Raw genomic sequence first — 21,880 nt, 5'->3', positions numbered from 1 at the left:
TAGGAATTATGACCCTCCGACAATGATAAGATATATCTCTTACTTGTAAACTCATAATCATTTCCTTAATTAGTTGATGTGGGACTCTCTCCCAACAATTTTCGACACATTCCTTAAATAAAAGACCTAAACGAATATTTGCCAAGGGTGTTTCGAGTGTACTTATTCTTAAAGAAAGTGAGATGGAGTTCTGGGATTTTGCCTGATTCTGCTGCGGCCAAAGCTATATTCAATCTCTTCCTCTATATGCTTGCCAGTCATGTAAGTTCATTCACTACTCAAGCTTTGTCAATTACAAACCAGCAACCTTTTTCAATGGTTGATTCAGAGCTTCTATGCTTTTTGTTTGCCAATATCTTAGCATAATTCAGTATCTATGTGGTTCTTGTAGGTGTTTGGAGCCTTTTGGTACTTGTTTTCTATTGAGCGCAAAGCAACTTGCTTGCAGTCAAGGTGTCTTAGCCATCCATATTGCCCTCGGAAGTATAACATCACTGAGGAGGGATCGTGCTTAGATAATTGCTCTAGAAAAGCATCATCAAATGACACGCTACCTTTCAATTTCGGAATATTTGATGATGCCTTTAAGTATGACGTTGTCAATTCCACTGACTTCGTCTGGAAAGTCTCTTATTGTTATTGGTGGGGTCTGCAAAATCTAAGGTCTGTACTCAAAAGCCTATGCATTTGGTATTACTCCTCTATCCATACTCTATGTTTACGTATTTCACTGCTTCAACATTTTTCAGTTCTTTGGGTCAAGGCCTCAGAACTAGTAAGCATATATGGGAAATTTACTTCGCAGTCTCCATAACCATTGCTGGCTTGGTACTATTTGCACTTCTAATAGGAAATCTGCAGGTCAGTGCCAATCGATATTCATGTAGCATAGTTACATGGTTAAGGCCAACTCCGGTGACACCTTGAAATGGGAATTTGGTTGTGAAACAGACATTTCTGCAGTCAACAATTGCGAGACTGGAGGAAATGAGATTGAAGGGGCAAGATATTGAACTATGGATGGCCTACCATTCACTCCCTCGTGATCTAAGGAAGCGGATCAAACTATATGAGAAGTATAAATGGCGGAAAACTAGAGGTGTTGATGTTGCAAACATTCTCGATAATCTTCCTAGAGACCTTAGAAGGGACACAACAAGACACCTTTGCTTGCGTGCAATCAAAAGTGTAAGTTTCTGTTCTCCTTTCATGGTGTGTTGGTGTGAGATCTCATATCTGTTGGAGAGGGTATTGAAGCATTCCGCATTCCTTATAAAAGTGTGGTGTGGAAATCTCTCCCTTACAGTCATGTTTTAGAAACATTGAGGAGAAGCCCAGGAAAGCCCAAAGAGGACAATATCTGCTAGCAGTGGGCTTGGGCTGTTACAAATGGTATCAAGGCCAGACACCGGGCAGTGTGCCAGCGAGGACGTTGGGCCCCCAAGAGGTGGATGGTGAGATCCAACATTGGTTGGAGAGGAGAACGAAGCATTCCTTATAAGGGTGTGGGAATCTCTCCCTAGTAGACCCGTTTTAAAACGAAAGTAAAAAGGGACAATATTTGCTAGCAATGGGCTTGGGCGGTTACATTTCAGCTCATGTTATTCATTCTTCTTGCATATGGTAAAGGTTTCAATGTTTCAAAACATGGATGAGAAGTTCTTGGATGCAGTTTGTGGTTATTTGAAGCCGATGCTATACATTGAGCGTAACTTCATCGTTCGAGAAGGAGAGCCACTAGATGAGATGATCTTCATAATCCATGGCAAGTTATGGATCTATTCCAACTCCAATAGAGATGGTGAAACATTGGGTTCGTCTGAGAGCCTTAAAAAAGGCGATGTGTTTGGAGAAGAGCTTTTAAAATGGGTATTGACAGATCCACTTTTATCCACTGTCCCCATCTCCACAAAAACTGTCTCTACACACACCAAAGTGGAAGCATTTGTTTTAAGTGCAAATGATTTGAAGAATGTGGTCTCTAAATTTTGGTGGCTTATCAGTCAAGAGCATGGAAACGATCCCAACTTTAAAGAGCGATGGGCGCCATTGGCTGCTCTTGTGATGCAAGCTGCATGGCGTCGTTACTTCAAGAGTAAGCGTGAAAGAGAGAAATCTCAGTTAAACTTAGCCACTGAAAGTGGGAACTCACAGCCTTCAGTCACCACAACCATTCATGCCTCTAGATTCATTGCTCGTGCATTAAATGCTCTAAACCGAAGACAAAAAAGAAGAAATGCAAGCAATGATATGCCGGGAACCAGCAACAACAATGACTTGCCAAAACAAAGCAACATCTGAGAAGATTTCTTTCACTGTAATAACTCTTCCACGACACTGCATTCTTTATGGGTACTATACTATTATATATATATATATATATATACATACAATATATGGGAGGCGGAGGAAGGAGGGAGAATAATCCTGGACCAATCAGAGATAGAATGTGGAACAATGTATGAACGTTTAGATCAGTTTTCAGCTCATGAAACTCTCTGTAATATACGACAGGATTGTCGGGTGGTACACATGGATTGGATTGATATCATCAGAAAATAGCAACGTTTAAGAGCATTTCCTTCACTGCAGTAACTCTTTTTCTCCTTTCCAGGTGCACATTGTGGTTGAATATGCTTTATAGTTTGTATTTTATGTTTTATCTACTGAATTATGCTCGTCAACATTGAGGTAGCATAGATTATTAGTAGAACCCTCATTGTTATATAAATTCCCCATTTTTATTAATTATTAGGAAGTGGTTTCTTTCTTGGTTTTCTTTATTTATCGGCTAATTGGCATACCAATCAGCCATGGAAAAACAACAAAAACAGCTAAACACTTTTCTTCTAACTAGGATAACAAACCTGAACTTGTTAAATAATATCATCAACGATGCCCTCCCTCAGCACACAGTAGAGATGTTTCAGCCACTCCAATAATTTTATGTATACACTCAACACTAGTGCCCATCACCACCTTGGAAGAAGCATTTCAAACAGTCACCTACTTAGGATGAAATGCTTCCCTTTTCAAATGAAGCTGAAGCATCACTAAGTGCCTTCACCTCGCTCTTGAGAAACGATGGCAGCGCAAATGCAGCCAAGTGCATCTGTTGGAATGTCATCCATTATTAGTATCAACGCAGGTGTAATCGAAGTTTTAATCCATATAGTGTGTCGATGGATGTATCTCTACATCAACATTGTATCGAATCTTAGTTAAGTTAAAAAGCTCTTGTGTGGTTACCTCAGAGTTGTAGAATTTGAGTTCTCTTTTTGACTTGAGATGTCCTAACTTCTCGATGGGATTCACAGGGTTCCTAAAATCAACTGTTGGCCCTTCAGTTGAGCAGAGTAGAAACCCTATAACACCACTTGGATATGTTGGAACACTGGTCCATGCATAGTGAACATCCTTGAATGTTTGGCGACATATTGATATCATGTCCTGAATGAGATGTGTATGCAGCCACATACTTTCAGCCATGTTACAGAGAACACCACCGGGTCGCAATGCTCGGGCTATCATCTGAAAAAATGGCATCTCCACCAGTTCTTGGGCAGGACCTTTATTACAAGAACCCCCGGTTAGAAGATGAGTTTACGAGCACAAGTCTTTCGAAAGAGAACATAAATTTAAGGTTCTAATTGTTGAACGAAAAGATATGTAGCTTGCAGAGTTGCACCATTTTTTTTTTTTTTTTTTTTTATTCTTCTCTGTTACAAATCATTAACTTACCCACAGGATCAGAGGAATCAACAATGACGGCATCATACTTCCCTTGCTTTGCATTCCGAAGAAATTCAACAGCTGATATAACAAAGATGCAAATTATATAGGAAAGAGCATAAGAAACAAAAAAAGGAATAAGATGTCTCGACTTTCGACGCACCATCACCAACATGAAGGTGAACACGAGGGTCCTCGAATCCAACAGCTAGTTGGGGGAAAAATTGTTTTGACACCTAGGAATTAAGAAAACAGGGAAATGAAGCATTAGGTCACAATCTTGAAACATACCACAGCAGCAAGTTGTTTCATTATGAACTTATCATACAATTTGCAACATGTCTCTAATGAACACTTACATTAATGACCATCTCATCTATCTCACAAATGTCGATGTGCTCCACTGAGTCGTGACGAGAAATTTCCCTCAGGACTCCGCCATCACCTCCGCCAACAACCAGAACCTAAATAATGTCATTTTATGTCTTAAAATTATGCAAAAGTTGGAAGAGAAAAAGAAAATTTCTTAATAAGAGATGGAATTGGCACAGAATCAAATTTTTGGGAGGACTAACGGTTTTAGGAGACGGGATCGAACAAAGAGGAAGATGCGCTATCATTTCCTGGTAGGCACATTCATCTTTCTCTGTCAGTTGAACAATGCCATCAAGAACAAGGACTTTTCCATATGATGCAGACTGTAAACAAATAGAGACAAACAAGTGAAGTATTAATCAAGAAACCAAGCAAATGAATTGCGAAGGTAAAAACATTGTCTCAGCGAATGGTACCTCAAAAACCATGACCTCTTGGTACTCTGACTTTCCTTTAAATAGTATCTTCTCTACTTGCAGAGAATGTGCTTCTCCTGAAAGATTGACAATAACATCAGCTTGTCAAATGCAAACATTTGACGCGTGGCTTATGTAACACTAGTGCAATCAAATATACGTCAAAAAGTTTTGATGTTGCAGAAAGTGGTGAACGTTTATATGAACATTCAACTCCTTGTCAAGAATGAAAGTAAAATGAAGTCCCTCAGCATGAAAAAGAGACCATTAACAAGAAATACAAGAAAAGCACTCACCCGGCCACATTGGGTTGTTGAAATAAACGAACTTGCTAGCTTTATCTGCAAAGGAAACGAGCGCAACTGATGTTAATATCCACATGGTGAGCCACGGTTTCCAAAACAGAACCAAGAGCTTCACAAGGAGATTAAAGAAAAGGAGAATGACCAGAGCCAGACTGAAATTCTGAAATCCAGCCAGAAACAACAGTTGAATGGCATTGAGCCTCAAGCTCAGGATCTGAAGCCTTAGCCTTCAAACAACAAGACGGAATGGGCTTATCTAAGCCATTCCCGTTAGTCGCCTTCCCATCCATAATTGTCTGGCATTCCAAACTTCTTCCTGTGACGTCCTCCATGTATTATCGTTTTTTGTTCAGTCTCCAGCCTCTGGAACATCAAGAATAGCACATCATCATAAACATGGAGAAAGAAGATATGTATACAAGAGACATCTTTTGAGTGACTCATGCTCTTCTACCATACATAAGTCGTGGGAAAGTAATAGATTATACATTTTGTAAGCATTTGCATCTTTACTTTCTGCAGATTCAAGATTTCCAAGGAAGAAATTGAAGTCACCAGTGGACAAATGAAATTATCGAACCTATAGCTTCGTTATGACTATATAAGTTTTTTGGCTTTTGGACAAATACATGTCACCCACTAATATGCTTTGTTACCATCAAGAAAAGACAAAATGTATAACAAGAAATCCCATCAAAACAAGATCGAGGAATAATCATCAGCAGAAACAAATAAGCATCAGCAAGTTGTATAGGAAGTGGATTTACAGTAACTTAGATCACAACCCAATACGCACAGTCACGCAGCTTCTTCTTCCAGTGTACAATGCAAAGCTTTTGATCAGAGGAAAAAAAAAAAAAAAAAAACTGAAAAAAAGAATGCCATCAGAATTATGTTAAATCTGGAGATAGAGAAAATAAATGATCTCTCTCGTTAACTTTTAGAGTTCCTACCAGGTTTGAAATTTACTATAAGATCATGTAAGGTGACAAGAACAAAGGATAAAGTTTCACAAAGCCAGGTCAAGAAAGATAAGCAAATGATATTGACTGAAATCCATCGGAATAGAGAGCTTCAGACCCCTATGGAGAATAGGTATAAAAAAAGAACTGATGAAAGTCATGGTAAACCTCAGAAGTGGAATCAAGGATATATTATAATGGTACAAACAGAGTAGAACTATGTCCATAAGCCAGACTGTTCATGATGAACCTTCTATTAATTCAGGTAGCTCAACTGGATTTTAAGGTCCAAGAAGATGAGAGAAGTTTATTTTTAAAATGAAAAAGAAGTTCAGATTCCCCACGTTCTTTCAGTTTCCGCAGCATACCGAGCATGAACCATTGTTTATGAGTCGGTTCAACAAAAAAATAAAGATGGAACACAAAGACCACAAACCATAAAGGGACAAAATAAGAAAGCGTGTATCACTATCTTACACACACCGACCAATAAAATACGCGAAATCCAAATACTTCCTTCCGTCCTTCCTTCAATAGTTTCATGCTTAATTTTAGCTCTAAAAGGTGTTCAAACATCCAAATTTTGTTTTTGTTTTTTCCTTAAAATCTGCAGGGTTAGGAAATGACACGAGTATTAGAGTGAACAGAGAAAAGCAGAGCAGGTCGAGATCTTTGTGATGGAAACTGGAAAACGAATAAAACCCAAAACCCAAACATCAGTGATCAAGGTTTCGAATACCCCATTTCAGAAACAAAAGTAGAGAGCAGAGAAAGAAGAAGAGATTGAAAAGGAAAGAGAAAAGGGAAGGAAAGATTACACGGAAGGGTCGAAGAATGGCGAAGCGAGCGGGAGGAGAGAATCAGAGAGCCCAAAAGCCGGTGGTGAGAAATTGCAGGCAGTGTATGCGTGAGTGGCAGAGGATAGAAGGGCGGAAAGGTTGGGTTTATATAGATGAAGACGCAGTGGGACTGGTTGGAGTAGCAGATGAAAAGTGAACACTAAAATTGACGAAGAACAAGAATATTATTACAAAATCAAAATTGGGTTTTACAACTTCCGATGAGGGAAGGAAGGAGCGTGAATTGTAAATGGAAGTTCTCCTCTTTTTCTCTTTTTCTCTTCTCACTCTCCTCGTCTTCTTTTTCTTTGGTTCCACTCTGTTGCACTGCTCTCTGCACAGTCTTCCATATAATTTTTATTCATCCTTTAAATAAATTGTTTTTAATTGATCCATATTTTTCCACTTTTTTACAACTTTTTTTTTTATTTTGGGTAGGGTCGAGGCCCCGATGAGCTGAACTCTTTTCCTTTTCTCTAATTTTACGAGTGAAATGAATATCTCTAATTTTTATCTTACAAGATGGAGGTTTATTTGTTACTCTTTTGTTCGCATATCTTCTCAATCAAAGAAGTTTAGTAAGTTTTATTGTGTTTGTTTCTTCTCTTACTCTATGTACATCATATTAATGCCATATTTATTAATGCCATATTTGAGAGCTACTGTTCAGATTTACTAGAAAACAAGAGGGATTAAAAAAAGACAAATTTTTTTGTTTAAAAGGATATGTTTATGGAAAAAGAAGGGAAACATAAGCAAAGGCTAAAAAAGAGCAGAAAAGACCAAACATTATAGTCCAAGTTGGGAGGTAAATATGTCATATTTGGCAACTGAAGTGTGAAGAAGAGAGTTGAAGTAGTAAGAAGGGAAGGCCTAATAAGTCCATGATTTTGAACCAAAAATTCAAAGTTGTATAAAATATGGGCATCAAAATGGAACCCCACGCCCCCATTATTTGGAAATTTAGCATTCATCTTTTGAACCAAAACCCAACAATTCTCATGCACTCCTCTACCAAATTCAACCTTAGATAAATTATTGGACAACAGAATGAATGAAGACTTAAAATGAATTAGATTGTCATAGAATTACACCTCTATCCACACTCAAAATGAATCCTCCGTCACTCTCTCGTCTGAAATGGCGGTTCGTAAACTCAGTTAGTTCCGCATTCCCATGAAAAGGAAAGGGGGACGATTGAAATGGCAGTTCAAATGATTGGATTTGTTTAGTGTGTTCGGATGGACGCCATCTGGGGGTTGCAGAGAAGTGAACGGCTGAGATTTAAGGAAACAATGAAAGAGGATTCTGTAGAATACATTAAACTTCCAACTGCAAATAATATTTCAACTTACCAAAGAAAGCAATGACAGTAATATTATGCCAACTGTACATCATTCATTATTCATTTTGCGGAATTCTTTAAAACGCCTATCAAAATGAATATATTGAGGAGACGATGAAACACCCACCAATGTTCTGTTCTGTGTAGTACAATCAGCAACTATTACTTTCATTCATTCATTCATTCATTCATTCCTTCATTCATTCACCACCTTTTACCCTCTCGACATATATTATAATAACCAACAACCCCAACCAGCCTCAGGTTCTCTGAAATTGGCTTTTTATTCGGTACAAAAATATCAAATCTTCACCCAAAACTCTATTCAACCTTCCTTTCTTCGTTACAAGGAAGTTTTGACAAAAGCTTCATTGCCTATGTCATTACTGTGTGTCTGCTGCTGCTACTGCTTGTACTCTCCTGTGGCCTGTTGTTCTTGTAATCTTGGGACCTTGTCCCAACCCCTTCATACCCTCCTTCACCTACAACAACGTTCTTTTCTTCCTTTGACAGGTACTTGTCAACCTGAGCAGCTGCTTGCCGTCCTTCAGAGATGGCCCATACCACGAGGGACTGCCCCCGACGGCAGTCTCCGGCTGCAAACACTCCGTCTACACTAGTTGAGAAGCGGCCATACTCAGCCTTGAAGTTCGACCGGGTATCCTTCTCCACGCCCAGCTTGTCTGCTACTGTCTGTAAAATGCAAAGAAACAATACTCAGCCTTCAAGTTCTACAGCAGCCTTCCATGTGTGACAAGTGAATGTACTGTACATAAAAAACACTAACCGATTCGGGACCCAGGAATCCCATTGCCAGTAGAACAAGATCGGCCTCTATTATTTCCTCGCTGCCTTCCACCTCCTTGAACTGGAACCTTCCGCTTGCATCCTTCTCCCATTGAACACGCACTACTTCAAGTCCTTTCACTACCCCACTTTCATCTCCAATAAACCGCTTAGTCAGAACCTCGTAGGATCTTGGATCTTTTCCGAATTTGGCAGCTGCTTCCTGGTGTCCATAATCAACTCGGAATATTCTGGGCCACTGCAATCCCAGAAATGGTGAATATGTCAAAACGTAATCCCAGAAATAGGGTCAAGCATTCACCCAAACATAGTAGTAGGAGGCCGAAGGGAAATGAAGGCAAACCTGTGGCCAAGGGTTCCCTGGAGCCCTGGTCAGTGGCGGCTGAGAAAGAAGCTCTAGATTTACAATGCTACTGCAACCATGCCTTATAGAGGTTCCCAAGCAATCTGTTCCAGTGTCACCACCACCAATCACAACCACCTTTTTGTTCTTTGCAGAAATGTATTTACCATCTTCCAGATTGCTATCAAGCAAGCTTTTCGTGTTTGAATGAAGGAATTCCATGGCAAAATGGACTCCGGCAAGTTCCCGTCCAGGCACAGGAAGGTCCCTGAGACAAAACATATTTTCAAGGAATTCTTATGGATGATCGGGCTGTGCATCAAAATTCCTTGGATGGTAAATTGAAGAGACTTACCTTGGTTTTGTGGCACCAACAGCCAAAATGAGTGCATCATTTTCATCTCGAAGACGTTCAAGAGAATATGAAGGATCAGTTCCAACGTTAGCATTAACAACAAAGTTAACACCTTCCTCTGCCATAAGGTTAACACGCCGCTGAACTACATCCACTTTGTCAGTCTTCATATTTGGTACTCCATACATCATAAGTCCTCCAATTCTGTCAGCTCGTTCATACACTGTCACTGTGTGACCCATTTTATTTAGCTGGTCTGCTGCAGCCATGCCAGATGGTCCACTTCCAACAACGGCTACTCTTTTCCTGCATTCATCAACAAATTATGTGAACAAGAAGTACACGGTCTAAAACAAAATGGTCATATTACGAAGTCGAAGTAACGAATGTCAATAGAAGCTGACAGAAAAACAGCTGCTTACCCAGATCTCGTAAGGGGAGGCCGTGGAGTCATCCACCCCTCTTCATAGGCCTTGTCTATAATTGCACATTCAATGCTTTTGATAGACACAGGATTTTCAATAATGCCCAGAACACAAGATCCTTCGCATGGGGCAGGGCAGACCCGGCCGGTAAACTCTGGGAAGTTGTTTGTTTCAAGAAGACGATCCAGAGCTTCACGCCACCTATTCTGATAAACTAACTCATTGAATTCAGGAATTTTATTACCAAGAGGGCATCCGGAGTTCTCCTGAAATAATTAAAAACAAAAAAGAAGAGGGTCAGAAAACATACAAACGCTTAGAAAATGAGATTCAAGCATGTTGTAAAATTTGGGTAAAAGAATGGGCAGTGATCATCCTACCTGATGGCAAAATGGGGTTCCACAATCCATGCATCGAGCTGACTGAGTTTTTAACAGCGGCCCAGGTTTTGATTCTTCCATAACCTCTTTCCAATCACCCATTCGAACAGTGGGATCCCTGTACTTCACTCCCTCCCGCTCATAAGCAATAAAGCCCCGATGTTTAACAGCATCAGGTATCTCAGTAGGTCTCTTTGGGGCTTCAATCTTTTCAACATTCGGATCCAATTTCAAGTCAGAACCATACTAGTGAACAATAGGGGAACTAGTCTAAGGGAACTCAAAAGTTACCTGTTTGGAATTCCCATTCAAGGAGGCAGCAGCCATTTTCTTGAGCTCCTCAAATGCATCCTTTATAACAGCTGGTTCTGAAGCCTCGTTGGCGGCTTCTTGAGCTTTCATGTTCAAGAGAACACGCTTATATTCCCTTGGGAAAACCTTTATAAATCTAGGCAATAAGTTCTCGAAGTTATCAAGGACTTCTTTTGCGAAGTTGCTTGATGTGTGACGCTGATGCTGCTGTATCATCATTTTCAGAGTCAAAATATCATCCTCTTCTTCAACTTTGTCCAGATCCACAAGCTCTAGATTGCATCGGGATTCAAATTGTCCATCCAAGTCTAGAACATACGCAATACCTCCACTCATACCGGCAGCAAAATTTCTTCCAGTTTTACCAAGAACGACAACAGTGCCACCAGTCATATATTCACATCCATGATCACCAACACCCTCCACAACAGCCTTTGCCCCTGAATTACGTACACAAAACCTTTCTGCTGCCATACCATTGAAATAGGCCTCACCACATATAGCACCATAAAGAGCCACATTACCTATGATTATGTTCTCTTTAGGATCAAACAAACTCTCCTTTGGAGGGTAAATGACAATTTTGCCACCTGATAATCCTTTGCCAACATAGTCATTGCTGTCACCCTCCAGCTCTAGCATTATGCCAGAGCAGAGGAATGCTCCAAGACTCTGTCCAGCACTTCCAGTGAATTTGATATGAATAGTTTCTGAAGGAAGCCCAGCCATGTGGTAACGCTTGGTTACCTCATGGCTAAGCATTGTTCCAACAGCACGGTTGACATTGTTGATTGGGGATTCAATGTACACAGGAAGACTCTTTTCCAGCGCAGACTTTGAAAGTGAAATCAGCTTTTGATCCAAAGCCATGTCCAGACCGTGATCTTGTTTCTGCACACAGTATTGAGCAGCTTCAGGCCGTAGATCAGAAGCAGGTCTAAGTAACAGAGAGAGATCAATATTATCTAGCTTCTCATTTCGCCAAGCAACTTCCTTATCAACTTCCAACACATCAGAACGACCAACCATCTCGTTGACTGTACGAAATCCAAGCTGGGACATTATCTCCCTCATTTCCTCAGCTACCATAAAGAAAAAGTTGATCACATGTTCAGGTTCTCCTGCAAACTTCTCTCTAAGAACAGGATCTTGAGTAGCAATTCCAACTGGGCATGTGTTCTTGTGGCACTTCCGCATCATAATGCAGCCCATTGTAATAAGGGGTGCAGTGCTGAAGCCAAATTCCTCTGCACCAAGCAAAGCAGCTATAGCCACATCCCTTCCAGTTTTTAATTGACCATCTGTCTGAAGCACCGTGCGACCACGAAGGTCATTAGCAACCAGAGTTTGGTGGGTTTCAGCCAACCCCAGTTCCCATGGAAGCCCAGCATTCTTGATGCCAGTCCACCTTGATGCACCTGTACCTCCATCATGACCAGAAATTAGTACATGATCTGCGTGGCCCTTAACAACTCCACTGGCAATTACACCAACACCTGCTTCAGACACCAACTTCACACTAATCCGAGCAGCTGGGTTGGAATTCTGAAAGCCAACAGAAAAGGAAAGAAAAAGGTCAGTAATTCAGTCTAAGAAGTTTGAATTTGTATACAATTGAGTTCACAAGCTACTTTACCTTCAGATCATGGATTAACTGAGCAAGATCTTCAATAGAATAAATATCATGATGAGGAGGTGGGCTGATAAGCCCTACTCCAGCTGTAGAATTCCTTGTTGCTGCAATTTCACCAACAACCTTGTGACCAGGAAGTTCACCACCCTCACCGGGCTTGGCCCCCTAATACAATAACCAACATTGCAAATTAAAATACAGTAAATTGTCAAAGACATATAGCTACAGCTTTTACTTCGTCTCACCACATTCAATGTAGATATCAATTAAAGATGCAAAACACCCAGAGGTGCTTTGCAGATACAGCATCATCTGCCATGAACATAGTTCCATAAAAAAGACGAACCTCTTTTCCAATAGGAATGAAGAGGAAAAATGGAATGCAAATAAACAACCATATCGATTCAAACAAAATATCAAATGAATACCTGAGCCATTTTTATCTGCAGTTCGTCTGCATTTGTGAGGTAGTAACTTGAAACACCAAACCTCCCACTCGCAACTTGTTTGATAGCGCTTCTCTTTGGATTCATCGAACCATCAGGAAGAGGCTCCATTCGAGATGGCTGCTCTCCTCCCTCACCTTCAATAGAAATTTCATATAAAATGATCTTCAGGATATAACTAAGGTAACGATGTCAATATCTATTCACTAACAATGCCCAGAACTTGAGGTCAGAACAGAACGCACCTGTGTTTGATTTTCCACCAATTTTATTCATAGCCATTGCCAAAGTAGAGTGTGCCTCCAGAGAGATTGATCCATAACTCATTGCACCAGTGCAAAACCGCTTAACAATTTCACTAGCCGACTCCACTTCATCCAAGGGAATACTTGCCCCTGTCTCTTTAAATTTCAGAAGTCCTCTCAAATTGCATGCTTTATTTAATTCATGGACAAGCTTGGAGTACTCCTTATAGGCATTTACACTATTAGTTCGAGCAGCCTCTTGCAATTTTGCTATGGCTACTGGATCATTTAAGTGAATTTCACCACCCTTCCTCCAATGATAATCCCCAGGGTTTGGTAATGCTACAGCTTCCGCACTACCAGGCGGGAAAGCTCTAGAGGGAAAAGCCATTTCATGCAAACTAAGTGAATCACGAGCCAGCATGTCAAATGTTGCACCCTCTACTCTGCTAGGAGTTCCAGCAAAGCACTTGTCAACAACTTCTGATGAAAGACCAAGAGCTTCAAAAATTTGAGCACCTTTATAAGATGCCAAAGTTGATATTCCCATCTTCGCAAGAACCTTCATCATCCCGTAGGTGCTTGCATTGAAGTACTTCTTGACCAATTCCTCTTTGGAATGGAATTCACCGCTTGATTTTGCTGGAATTCGTCCATCAACTTGTAATCTCCAGATGGCCTCCATAGCCAGGTAAGGGCATATAGCATCAGCACCAAATCCCACAAGTGTACAAAAATGGTGGACTTCACGGGGTTCAGCAGATTCTACTATCAAGCCAACTTGAGTGCGTAATAGATTTTTAACTAGGTACTGATGGACAGCACCAACAGCCAAGAGGGAGCTCACAGCAACACGCTTGGTTGAGAAGGCTGGAAAATGAATAAGGAAAATATTAAACGGGTTAAAATGAAGCTTCATAACTAAAAGCAGAAAGCATAAATGAGTACGCAAAACACTAGAATACCTCTATCGGAAAGAACAAGGGTAGTATACCCCTCCTTAATGGCATCATGAGCTTCGGCACAAATCCTATCCAATGTCTCCTCCAATCCTCTCCTACCAAGGTATTTTGGATATGTGATATCTAAAACTTTACTTCGCCAGCCCCTATAATTCATCATTTTTACTGCTTCCGTTTCTTCAATGGACAAGAGAGGGCCTTCCAACGACAGAAGGTGACATTGTCCTTCAGTAGTTTCAGTCAGGTCTCCTTCTGGACCAATCATACATTGCATGGAGGTCACTATCTTCTCTCTGATGGGATCAATTGGAGGATTCGTAACCTGAGCGAACATTTGCTTGAAATACTCAAAAGTGAGCTTTTCTCTGTTGGACATGACAGCTAGTGGAGTATCATTTCCCATTGAACCAAGGGCCTCAGAACCATCTGTTGCCATAGGAAGCAACAACATCTCCAAGCCTTCAGTAGTGAAGCTGCACAAAAAGTTCAAATTGAGATTGCGGTTTGCCTTGGTTCAGAAATGGAATTGGATAGATTATGCAGCAGCTCAATATACATACCCAAAGGCTTTCAAGGGAGCGAGTAAACCATGTATGCCCATATTATCCATGTTATCATCATCAGCTGACGTCTACGAGTCAAAAATGAGGAATAATCAGATAATATAATCAAAGAAAAACCAAGTGTGACAAACCTCATACTTACAGACAATGCTCCTGCAATTGCTGGAGAGATCAATTCAGATTTGTCAATCGAGCTAACAATGTCCTTTAGTTCAATCTTCTGCCTTTTAAGCCACTCTCCATAAGGCCTAGCAAGTGAATATTGCTGCTTCAAGGCTTCATCATCTACAACAACATGATTTTCAAAATCCACTAAAAGCATCATCCCAGGGTTGAGCCTTCCTTTCCTTGAAACATCCTCTGGTGCAATGTCCACTACACCAACTTCACTGGCCATTATAACTCGCCCACTGTGAGTTACATAGAAACGACCAGGCCGAAGTCCATTGCGATCCAAAGTAGCTCCAAGATAGCGGCCATCAGTAACTACAAACAACATTTAAAACTTAGAATTCTCTCGAAAAGAAAGATTTTGAACCGATAAAGAAGTGAATATATCATATTGTATTACATGAAATAAGAGCAGGTCCATCCCACGGCTCCATGAGACATGAAAAATATTCATATAATGCTTTCCTCTGAGGATCCATATTCTCGTCATTTTGCCATGCTTCAGGGATCATCATCATGACGGCTTCTGGAAGACTTCTACCAGCTCTAATTAAAAGCTCAAGAACACCGTCAAAAGCTCCTGTAGGTGGCAGCACCAAAAAAGAATGATGAGAAACCACAGAGGTATGATCTATAACCGTGTACGGATAAGCACGCATACGTACAGATATGCATGCAAACGCAAAGAGATGCAATGCAAAAAATAGAGATAGTTCACCTGAATCTGAAGAGCTGGAATCCACAATGGGTAATAGATGTTTTAACTCGTCTTCTGACAGACCAAGTTCCGTACACTTCAGTAGACCTTCTCGTGCCTTCATCCTAAAGAATAAAGAGAAGTCTTCATCGGATCAAATCAATGGTGAAATAGCTCACAAGATATTGAAGGAGAACAATCAGTAAGCATACCAATTCACGTTGCCTCTAAGGGTGTTGATTTCTCCATTGTGGCCCAAGATACGCATGGGTTGAGCACGATCCCAGCTAGGAAAAGTATTGGTTGAAAACCGGGAGTGCACCTGCACAAATATTTCAAAGACCCAATCTGTCACTTTCTTTTTTCCTTCTTTCGGTCAAAATATGAAGTGAAACAACAAATTAAAGGCAGTAATCATCTTTGTTCAACCTAGAAGGTCATCAATAACCTAAGCTAGACAGTTTCAAAACAATTTCTTTTCATATAACTATTGCAAGCTGAATCCCCGACAACTGATTCTGACATTGGCAGCCTTGTGTTTCTGTAAATATGACTCACTTGGTAATGAGGTTTCTTACCAAAGTCACCCAACCATCCAATCCAGCATCCAAATTTAACAAGAAATCAAGGGAGTGGAAGAACTTAAGAGATCATTCAAACCTCAATGCCTCAGAAGTCATTCCTCAACCTTGCATCTCTCTTCAGTTACTGGTTGTTCCCATGCTGTTTATTGGAGTATATGAAGTTAGTGGAGAGGAAGAAAGTGAATAGATAAAATATTTACCAGGGCCATGTAGCTCGTAAACCTTTCATTCCCAAGATCCAGATAATAGTCCTTCAACTGTATCGGCTTCAATTGACCTTTGTACACAATGGTCCTATAAAATTATGGCAGTGAATTTAAGTCATGACAATATGATAACCAAGTTTCATAGGAAATCATGAGAACTTTAAGATTCACCTCGAGGAGAGAGAACAAATGTAGAAGTCTTTAGCGCCACCGTGCTCGAGATTTAATGCAGCACGAATAGCCACCATTGAAAGCCTCCTTAATATGTACATCTATTCGAAAAGATTTGAGATTCAATTTAACCAGATGGATCATAATTGCACAAAAGAAATTACTGTACCAAACCACCGAGCCAAACGTAAACAGGACTGAAAATTAAAAAACTGAAGGGATCATCACCTGTTTTTCCAAATCAACTTTCGACCTTGCACTTGGGGTAAGGAACACTTGCTCAATCACAGGTTCCGTAATTACGGCAGACTTGCCCAATCCAGTATTGTCGGTTGGCACAGACCGCCATCCAAGAACAGAATGCCCAAGTGATTCGGCAACCTTGCACACAAACAGAGGATTGAACCATCACTTGTCTATTATGTTTATAAGTGTATTGGTTAACTATATTGTAGACCGAAATTTCAAAAATAATTAGGAAGCTGGAGCCCAAAAACAAGAGAAATAGATGAAAACAAAACTCAGTAGCAAGAAAATACCTTTGTAAATACTTTTTTACTTTCCTCTCTGCGGCAATCGGACGTGGGCAAGAAAAACATGCCAACGGCATACTGCCCCGGCGGTGGGAGCTCGAACCCATCATCTCTTGCCGCCTAAAAAGACACCAATTATCAGTACTGATAAGCAGGGATCGAACACGAGAAAAATGAAGTAGAAATCAGGCCAAACAAAAAAAAAAAGATTAAGGGTACTTTCATGTGTTTAAATTGCAATAAAACCTGCAGTAATTATTCGTTACAAATACTCCCGCCATACGAAACCATCGTTAGATGCAGACATATTCTTATCCAGATGTCAAAATTTTCAAAAAATGAAAAGGGATTCAAAAAGCATGTAACCGCCATCAATATACTCATTTTTATCGTCGAATTCTCTCATGGAACCGTGACTAATCAGTATACTTGGATAATAGAAGGTGAATATCAATCGAAGAATAGAGTAGATGGGATTTCCTCCAAGAAACTATCTTTTCGAAGAGAAGCATGAACAATCATAAAGGATGAATAAAGGTTGCAAAATTGATAAACAAATGGAAGAGGGAAAGCAAAACACAAAACCCGTACCTCTTTAAAGAACTCGTGCGGAAGAGCTAGTAGAAGCCCAGCTCCATCACCAGTATTTGCTTCGCAACCGCAAGCACCTCTATGTGCCATACGAACCAACATTTCCAAAGCATCAGTTATCTGCAATAAAGCAACATCACAGAAAGACGTGAATAAAAAAATTCAAAAAAAATATACCCAATACATGTCCATGTTAGACAAATACAAACCAAACGTTAAAGAGAAAACATTTTCAAGAAAGAATTCGATTATCCTAACCGTCTTGCGGCTGCTTTCGCCGGATAATTCAGCAACGAACCCAACTCCACAGGAGTCCTTATCGAATTTCGGATCGTAAAGGCCAAGTGGTTTCTCAGGCACAGCTGACAGACCCGAGCGGACTGCAAACCGGAACTTCGGCGACCGGCCAGGACCGTCCAAATGCCAAAACTGGACTCTTCCGGATCCCGGAGCCCTTAAACGGGCTCCAAAGAACTTCTTCTCCGACACGTTTAACGACCTCGATGCTCCATTAGAAGCGGAGCATCGCGCAGCTCTGGTTGCCAACCGAGCTTTAGGGTTAACATTCAACTGGGGCTTAACAGAGGTCTTATCAAACGTGAAAGGAGCCGCCGGAAGCTTAAGAAGAGAACCAGATTTCGCCAGCATTGTGAAATTACACAGGGGATTAACAACACGATATAATATCAAACTTAAACGCTACAACCAATGGAAATCGTTGTAACTAATTTAAGATCCAACTCAGCTAATCTTAGGATTAATTTTCAAATAAAAGCGCAGAACTTATGGTTGGAATTCCTGAAAACGAAATGGTTCTTGAAGATTAATAAGTGAAAGACAACAGAGGAGTATCTGGATTGGGTGATTCAGGAGATTAAAAGAAGATGAAGACGAACAAGAAGTGAGAGTTATTATATAAAAATATTTTGTAAATTTGGCCGAAAATTCTCGAAAATGACATTCAAATCTGAAAGCATGAGAATAGGAAGAATCCCCTTGCGACTCGCAGATCTTAGAGGAAAAGAGGGTTGAGCAACAAATTTTCCCGGAAAACCAGCGCGAAAATGGAAGGCAAAAGGAATAAGAAAAACCGAGAGTGGGCGAAATGAAAGGCAAAGCGACCGAGAACTCAGCGGCAGCTCTGCTTTTAGGTTTCTTATTTAACCTTCTTCGCATGAAGAATGCAGAGGAGTGAGATTTTTATAGAATCCACAGTAGAGAGAGAAAGTGGAAGAGAGAGAAAACTCGGGACCCACGAGAGCCCAAAGGAGGGAACCGAGGCCTACTTTCGTCATTTCACACAATCACTTTTACAATACAGAGTGACAGCTCAGATTTCTCCAAATAATCCACGTGGATTATTGACCCCACACCGAGATAAAACTTTTATCTCATATATCATACGTAAAAATACTTTTTTTTTTTTTTTTGCTTAGCCGTCTTACGTCACCGTTTTAACGCCACTAGGTTCGGGTCCGAACCTGCAGACCCGAAACGGAAAAAATAACAAAAGATAATTAGTCAGCACCGTAATAATAGAAAACGTCTTCTGACATGGAATATTTGTTTGTTTATATTTTTTGAAAAAAAGGAAAGTAAATTACCACAACATAGTAAATTTGACCCTCACGAGGATGGAGCATTTGGCCACCCAACCTGGCACTTGAGTGGTTTGAATTCCTAATATAACCTTCAGAGGGTATTATTATTATTTTTTTTTTTTTTTTTTTTTAACAGAGATTTAATTTGTTGGTTGTTGTTCTTGGGAGTAGTTTCTGTGCAACGTTTACTTATTCCATAAACAGAATCTGAGGCCTACTGACTTGCCAAAAATAAGAATTATAATAATTATAGCAAATTCTTATTATTTAAAAAATGGGGAGGGGGACAAGAAAGAGAGAGAATTGATTGGTGGAGGGTAAAATAGTAAATAAGTATAGGGCTGGTAGGTAGCGTAGTGGACAAGTAAAACGGAAACGGTAAAACGGTAAGTTAGACAAATATTTAAAAATAATAAATATAAAAGAGGAAGCGACACGGCCAGTGGTATTTAGAAAAAGATGCCGCCACCTGATTATACGCGGCCAACAGTTAGCGTTTATTTCTGAATGGATTAAAATAATTTCAAGCTAATTATAACCCAATATTATAATCATAGTGACATCAAATTATTTCATTAAACAATATATACAAATTATCAGGTATATTGTTTTGCTATCACAACACAAATAATCATACTTTCTACAGGTATGACTTCAAATCTATATACTATAATATAAATTATTAAGAGAGTACGTCACGTTAAAAAAAAACGTGCCGATTTGCATTTGATAGAGTTGACTTGTCATTTGTCTCGTCTTACGTTAAATCGAATTGCATTTACGTTAATAATTACCATAAATAACATTTTGGCTCCACGCGATAAGCAACTTTGATATTAGAGAGAACGAGTAGCGGAGTAGGTGGGACGGAGACTAGCAAATAAAGTTATACGGGTTTCATGGGAAGAAAATGAAAGCTATAAGGACTTTCTATTATCAATCATATATCAATCATACGGATTTTCACGTGTCACTTTTTTTTTTTTTTTTTTTTCTGGAGAACGGTTTCATTTTTTTATTTTTAATAGAGGTAAAAAGAAAATATGTTAATTTTTTTTTTTTTTTTTATGGTATGTTTATTTAAAAAAAAAAAAAAAAAAACTTATATTCATACAATTATTTTCCTAACATTTTTTTTTCTAATGTTAGATTATAATGCAAGGAGGTATATGTATATATATAAATTTGTTCAATGTATACCAATTATTTTAAAAGAAAATAAAAACAAATATTTGAAAAGTACATATTTTATTGTATTTATTTATTGTGGAAAGTATGTTATATTTGAGGTTGAAGGGTAGTGGCAGTGGCTATTTTAAGCTAGGCAACGACGTCGTAGGTGTTCACACGGTTTGCTTGCCGCATCCATTACCCAACACGTGTGTAACTAATTATTATACCTTTCTTTTTTTACAAAAGAAATAATTAAATAAATAAATAAAGCAAATTTGATCCATATAAAGAAATAATTTATATCTCATTTAAAATCATTTTATTTTTAGAAATAAACCCATTAACTTAATTGTCACATATTATAGTTAAATATTACGAAATAAATTCTAAAGATATTACTAACAATGATAGAATTTTTTTTAATTAAGATCAAATGTTTTATTAGTAAGAAATAATTTATACTTCAGCCATTAAATATGAATATTGAATTATTTAAGAAGGAATGTAAAATAAATATATGGTATCCATAATTATAGCCATCCATGTGCCACTTTGCAATATAAAAATAAAATGGGGAAAATAAAAAGGGAGGCTTTATTTTTTCCACCCAGAACATATAAAAATATTGCCTTTCAAAGGGAATCTGAAGCATATAATATAATAAAAGTGAAAAAAGCAAAGATTCAATTGTATTATATATATATATAAACTTTCATCAAATAATCTTTCTTTTTTTTTTTTTTTTTTTTTAATAATAATTTAATTCATGTATTTATTTTGTCCCTGTATAAATATTTATGGGTATAATTTTGAAAGTTGTAATACTAAAATAGTATATATATATATATATATATATATATATATATATATATATATATATATATATATACCTTGTAAAAGTAAAAATATGCTTTATATATTGATTATCTATTTAAGAGAATTACGTGAGAATAAAGATTTAAAATTTTGATTTTATTCTCCTTTTTTATTGGAGTTGTTGCTATTCAATTATGTTGATCATCTCCTTCATCCAAGAGTCCAAATATTATAATATAAAGTTTTATTTTTGTGTTATTTTTTAAAATGGTTAGGAAAAATGCACCCAATTTTGAATTTATTTTAGGAGAGAGGACGTAGCTTGTAAAGTTGCTTCCTTACAATTCATATTATACGTTTAGGATCGGGAAATGATGTCGCTAAGTTGTTTGACTTTTTTTAAGCACACTAGCGTGTCTTTGTCATACCAACTCTGTTGTTTAGCTTATTTAGGCATTGAAAAGAGATTCTCCGTGCACTCTTCTCACTTCATTGTGAATTAGGTTAGAAGAGAACCAAACCAAACAAACCCGAGAGCTCTACGTGTTGGCAACATGCACTAACCACAATCTCTACGTGTTGACAAAATGAAATGCTTATTATCCTTTTCCTTTATCTTTATGCCAAAAATGTGACTTATTTTTGTTCCGTTATTTTTATAATCAAACTAATAAATATTTTTATATGAACCGTTATTTGAAATGTTTATTTTCTTTATATTCGACATAATCTACTCAAATTATTTGTTTCGGCAACAACTTTTTATTTTATTTTTCTTTTCGTGACTTTATATCAAATCTAACGTAAAAGTAGTTTTTAGATAAAAATAACAATAATAGTAATAATTCAACCATTCTTAACCTATGAAGAAAAAGAAAAGGCAAGGAGACGT

At 38.6% G+C, this 21,880-nt stretch overlaps 3 protein-coding genes across 3 annotated transcripts; 1 reads left to right on the top strand and 2 right to left on the bottom strand.

The window, feature by feature from the left end:
* Positions 1-114: 114 nt before the first annotated feature.
* Positions 115-2,586, top strand: LOC111802085 (cyclic nucleotide-gated ion channel 1-like). Its single transcript, XM_087127253.1, has 5 exons — positions 115-261; positions 392-663; positions 750-861; positions 952-1,188; positions 1,630-2,586. The coding sequence occupies exons 1-5, from the start codon at positions 247-249 to the stop codon at positions 2,299-2,301; spliced, it is 1,308 nt and encodes a 435-aa protein (XP_086983379.1). The 5' UTR covers positions 115-246; the 3' UTR covers positions 2,302-2,586.
* Positions 2,587-2,719: 133 nt separating this feature from the next.
* LOC111802086 (spermine synthase) lies at positions 2,720-6,846 on the bottom strand. The gene is made up of 10 exons (XM_023686333.2): positions 6,609-6,846; positions 4,971-5,191; positions 4,820-4,864; positions 4,524-4,600; positions 4,308-4,430; positions 4,092-4,196; positions 3,896-3,968; positions 3,742-3,813; positions 3,250-3,569; positions 2,720-3,112 (listed from the first exon to the last, which is right to left on the bottom strand). Exons 2-10 carry the CDS (start codon positions 5,158-5,160, stop codon positions 3,011-3,013), a joined length of 1,107 nt encoding a protein of 368 aa, XP_023542101.1. The 5' UTR covers positions 5,161-5,191; positions 6,609-6,846; the 3' UTR covers positions 2,720-3,010.
* A 1,161-nt stretch (positions 6,847-8,007) lies between these two features.
* On the bottom strand, positions 8,008-18,580 carry LOC111802084 (glutamate synthase [NADH], amyloplastic). The gene is made up of 22 exons (XM_023686332.2): positions 17,657-18,580; positions 17,399-17,518; positions 16,814-16,927; positions 16,503-16,655; positions 16,275-16,375; positions 16,098-16,191; positions 15,526-15,635; positions 15,335-15,438; positions 15,017-15,196; positions 14,588-14,931; positions 14,443-14,513; positions 13,886-14,355; positions 12,921-13,790; positions 12,658-12,812; positions 12,233-12,394; positions 10,576-12,141; positions 10,285-10,491; positions 9,902-10,170; positions 9,480-9,785; positions 9,125-9,392; positions 8,762-9,019; positions 8,008-8,667 (listed from the first exon to the last, which is right to left on the bottom strand). The coding sequence occupies exons 1-22, from the start codon at positions 18,044-18,046 to the stop codon at positions 8,350-8,352; spliced, it is 6,630 nt and encodes a 2,209-aa protein (XP_023542100.2). The 5' UTR covers positions 18,047-18,580; the 3' UTR covers positions 8,008-8,349.
* Positions 18,581-21,880: the final 3,300 nt, after the last annotated feature.

The sequence above is a fragment of the Cucurbita pepo genome, chromosome 9 (assembly GCF_057944985.1).
Source record: "Cucurbita pepo subsp. pepo isolate OVF chromosome 9, ASM5794498v1, whole genome shotgun sequence".
Classification (NCBI taxonomy): Eukaryota; Viridiplantae; Streptophyta; class Magnoliopsida; order Cucurbitales; family Cucurbitaceae; genus Cucurbita; species Cucurbita pepo.
This window is presented reverse-complemented; position numbering and strand designations above follow the sequence as displayed.

What these genes read in the sequence shown, in the direction of transcription:
- LOC111802085 (XM_087127253.1), top strand. An exon ending in TGGGGTCTGCAAAATCTAAG is followed by an intron (nt 664 to 749) that starts GTCTGTACTCAA and finishes AACATTTTTCAG; the next exon opens with TTCTTTGGGTCAAGGCCTCA. An exon ending in TTCTAATAGGAAATCTGCAG is followed by an intron (nt 862 to 951) that starts GTCAGTGCCAAT and finishes GTTGTGAAACAG; the next exon opens with ACATTTCTGCAGTCAACAAT.
- LOC111802086 (XM_023686333.2), bottom strand. Translation starts at nt 5,160, where the DNA reads ATGGAGGACGTCACAGGAAGAAGTTTGGAATGCCAGACAATTATGGAT. An exon ending in AGAATTTCAGTCTGGCTCTG is followed by an intron (nt 4,865 to 4,970) that starts GTCATTCTCCTT and finishes TTTCCTTTGCAG; the next exon opens with ATAAAGCTAGCAAGTTCGTT. An exon ending in CAACAACCCAATGTGGCCGG is followed by an intron (nt 4,601 to 4,819) that starts GTGAGTGCTTTT and finishes TCAATCTTTCAG; the next exon opens with GAGAAGCACATTCTCTGCAA.
- LOC111802084 (XM_023686332.2), bottom strand. Translation starts at nt 18,046, where the DNA reads ATGCTGGCGAAATCTGGTTCTCTTCTTAAGCTTCCGGCGGCTCCTTTC. An exon ending in TTCCAGCTCTTCAGATTCAG is followed by an intron (nt 15,197 to 15,334) that starts GTGAACTATCTC and finishes TGCCACCTACAG; the next exon opens with GAGCTTTTGACGGTGTTCTT. An exon ending in TGAATGGGAATTCCAAACAG is followed by an intron (nt 10,492 to 10,575) that starts GTAACTTTTGAG and finishes AATGTTGAAAAG; the next exon opens with ATTGAAGCCCCAAAGAGACC.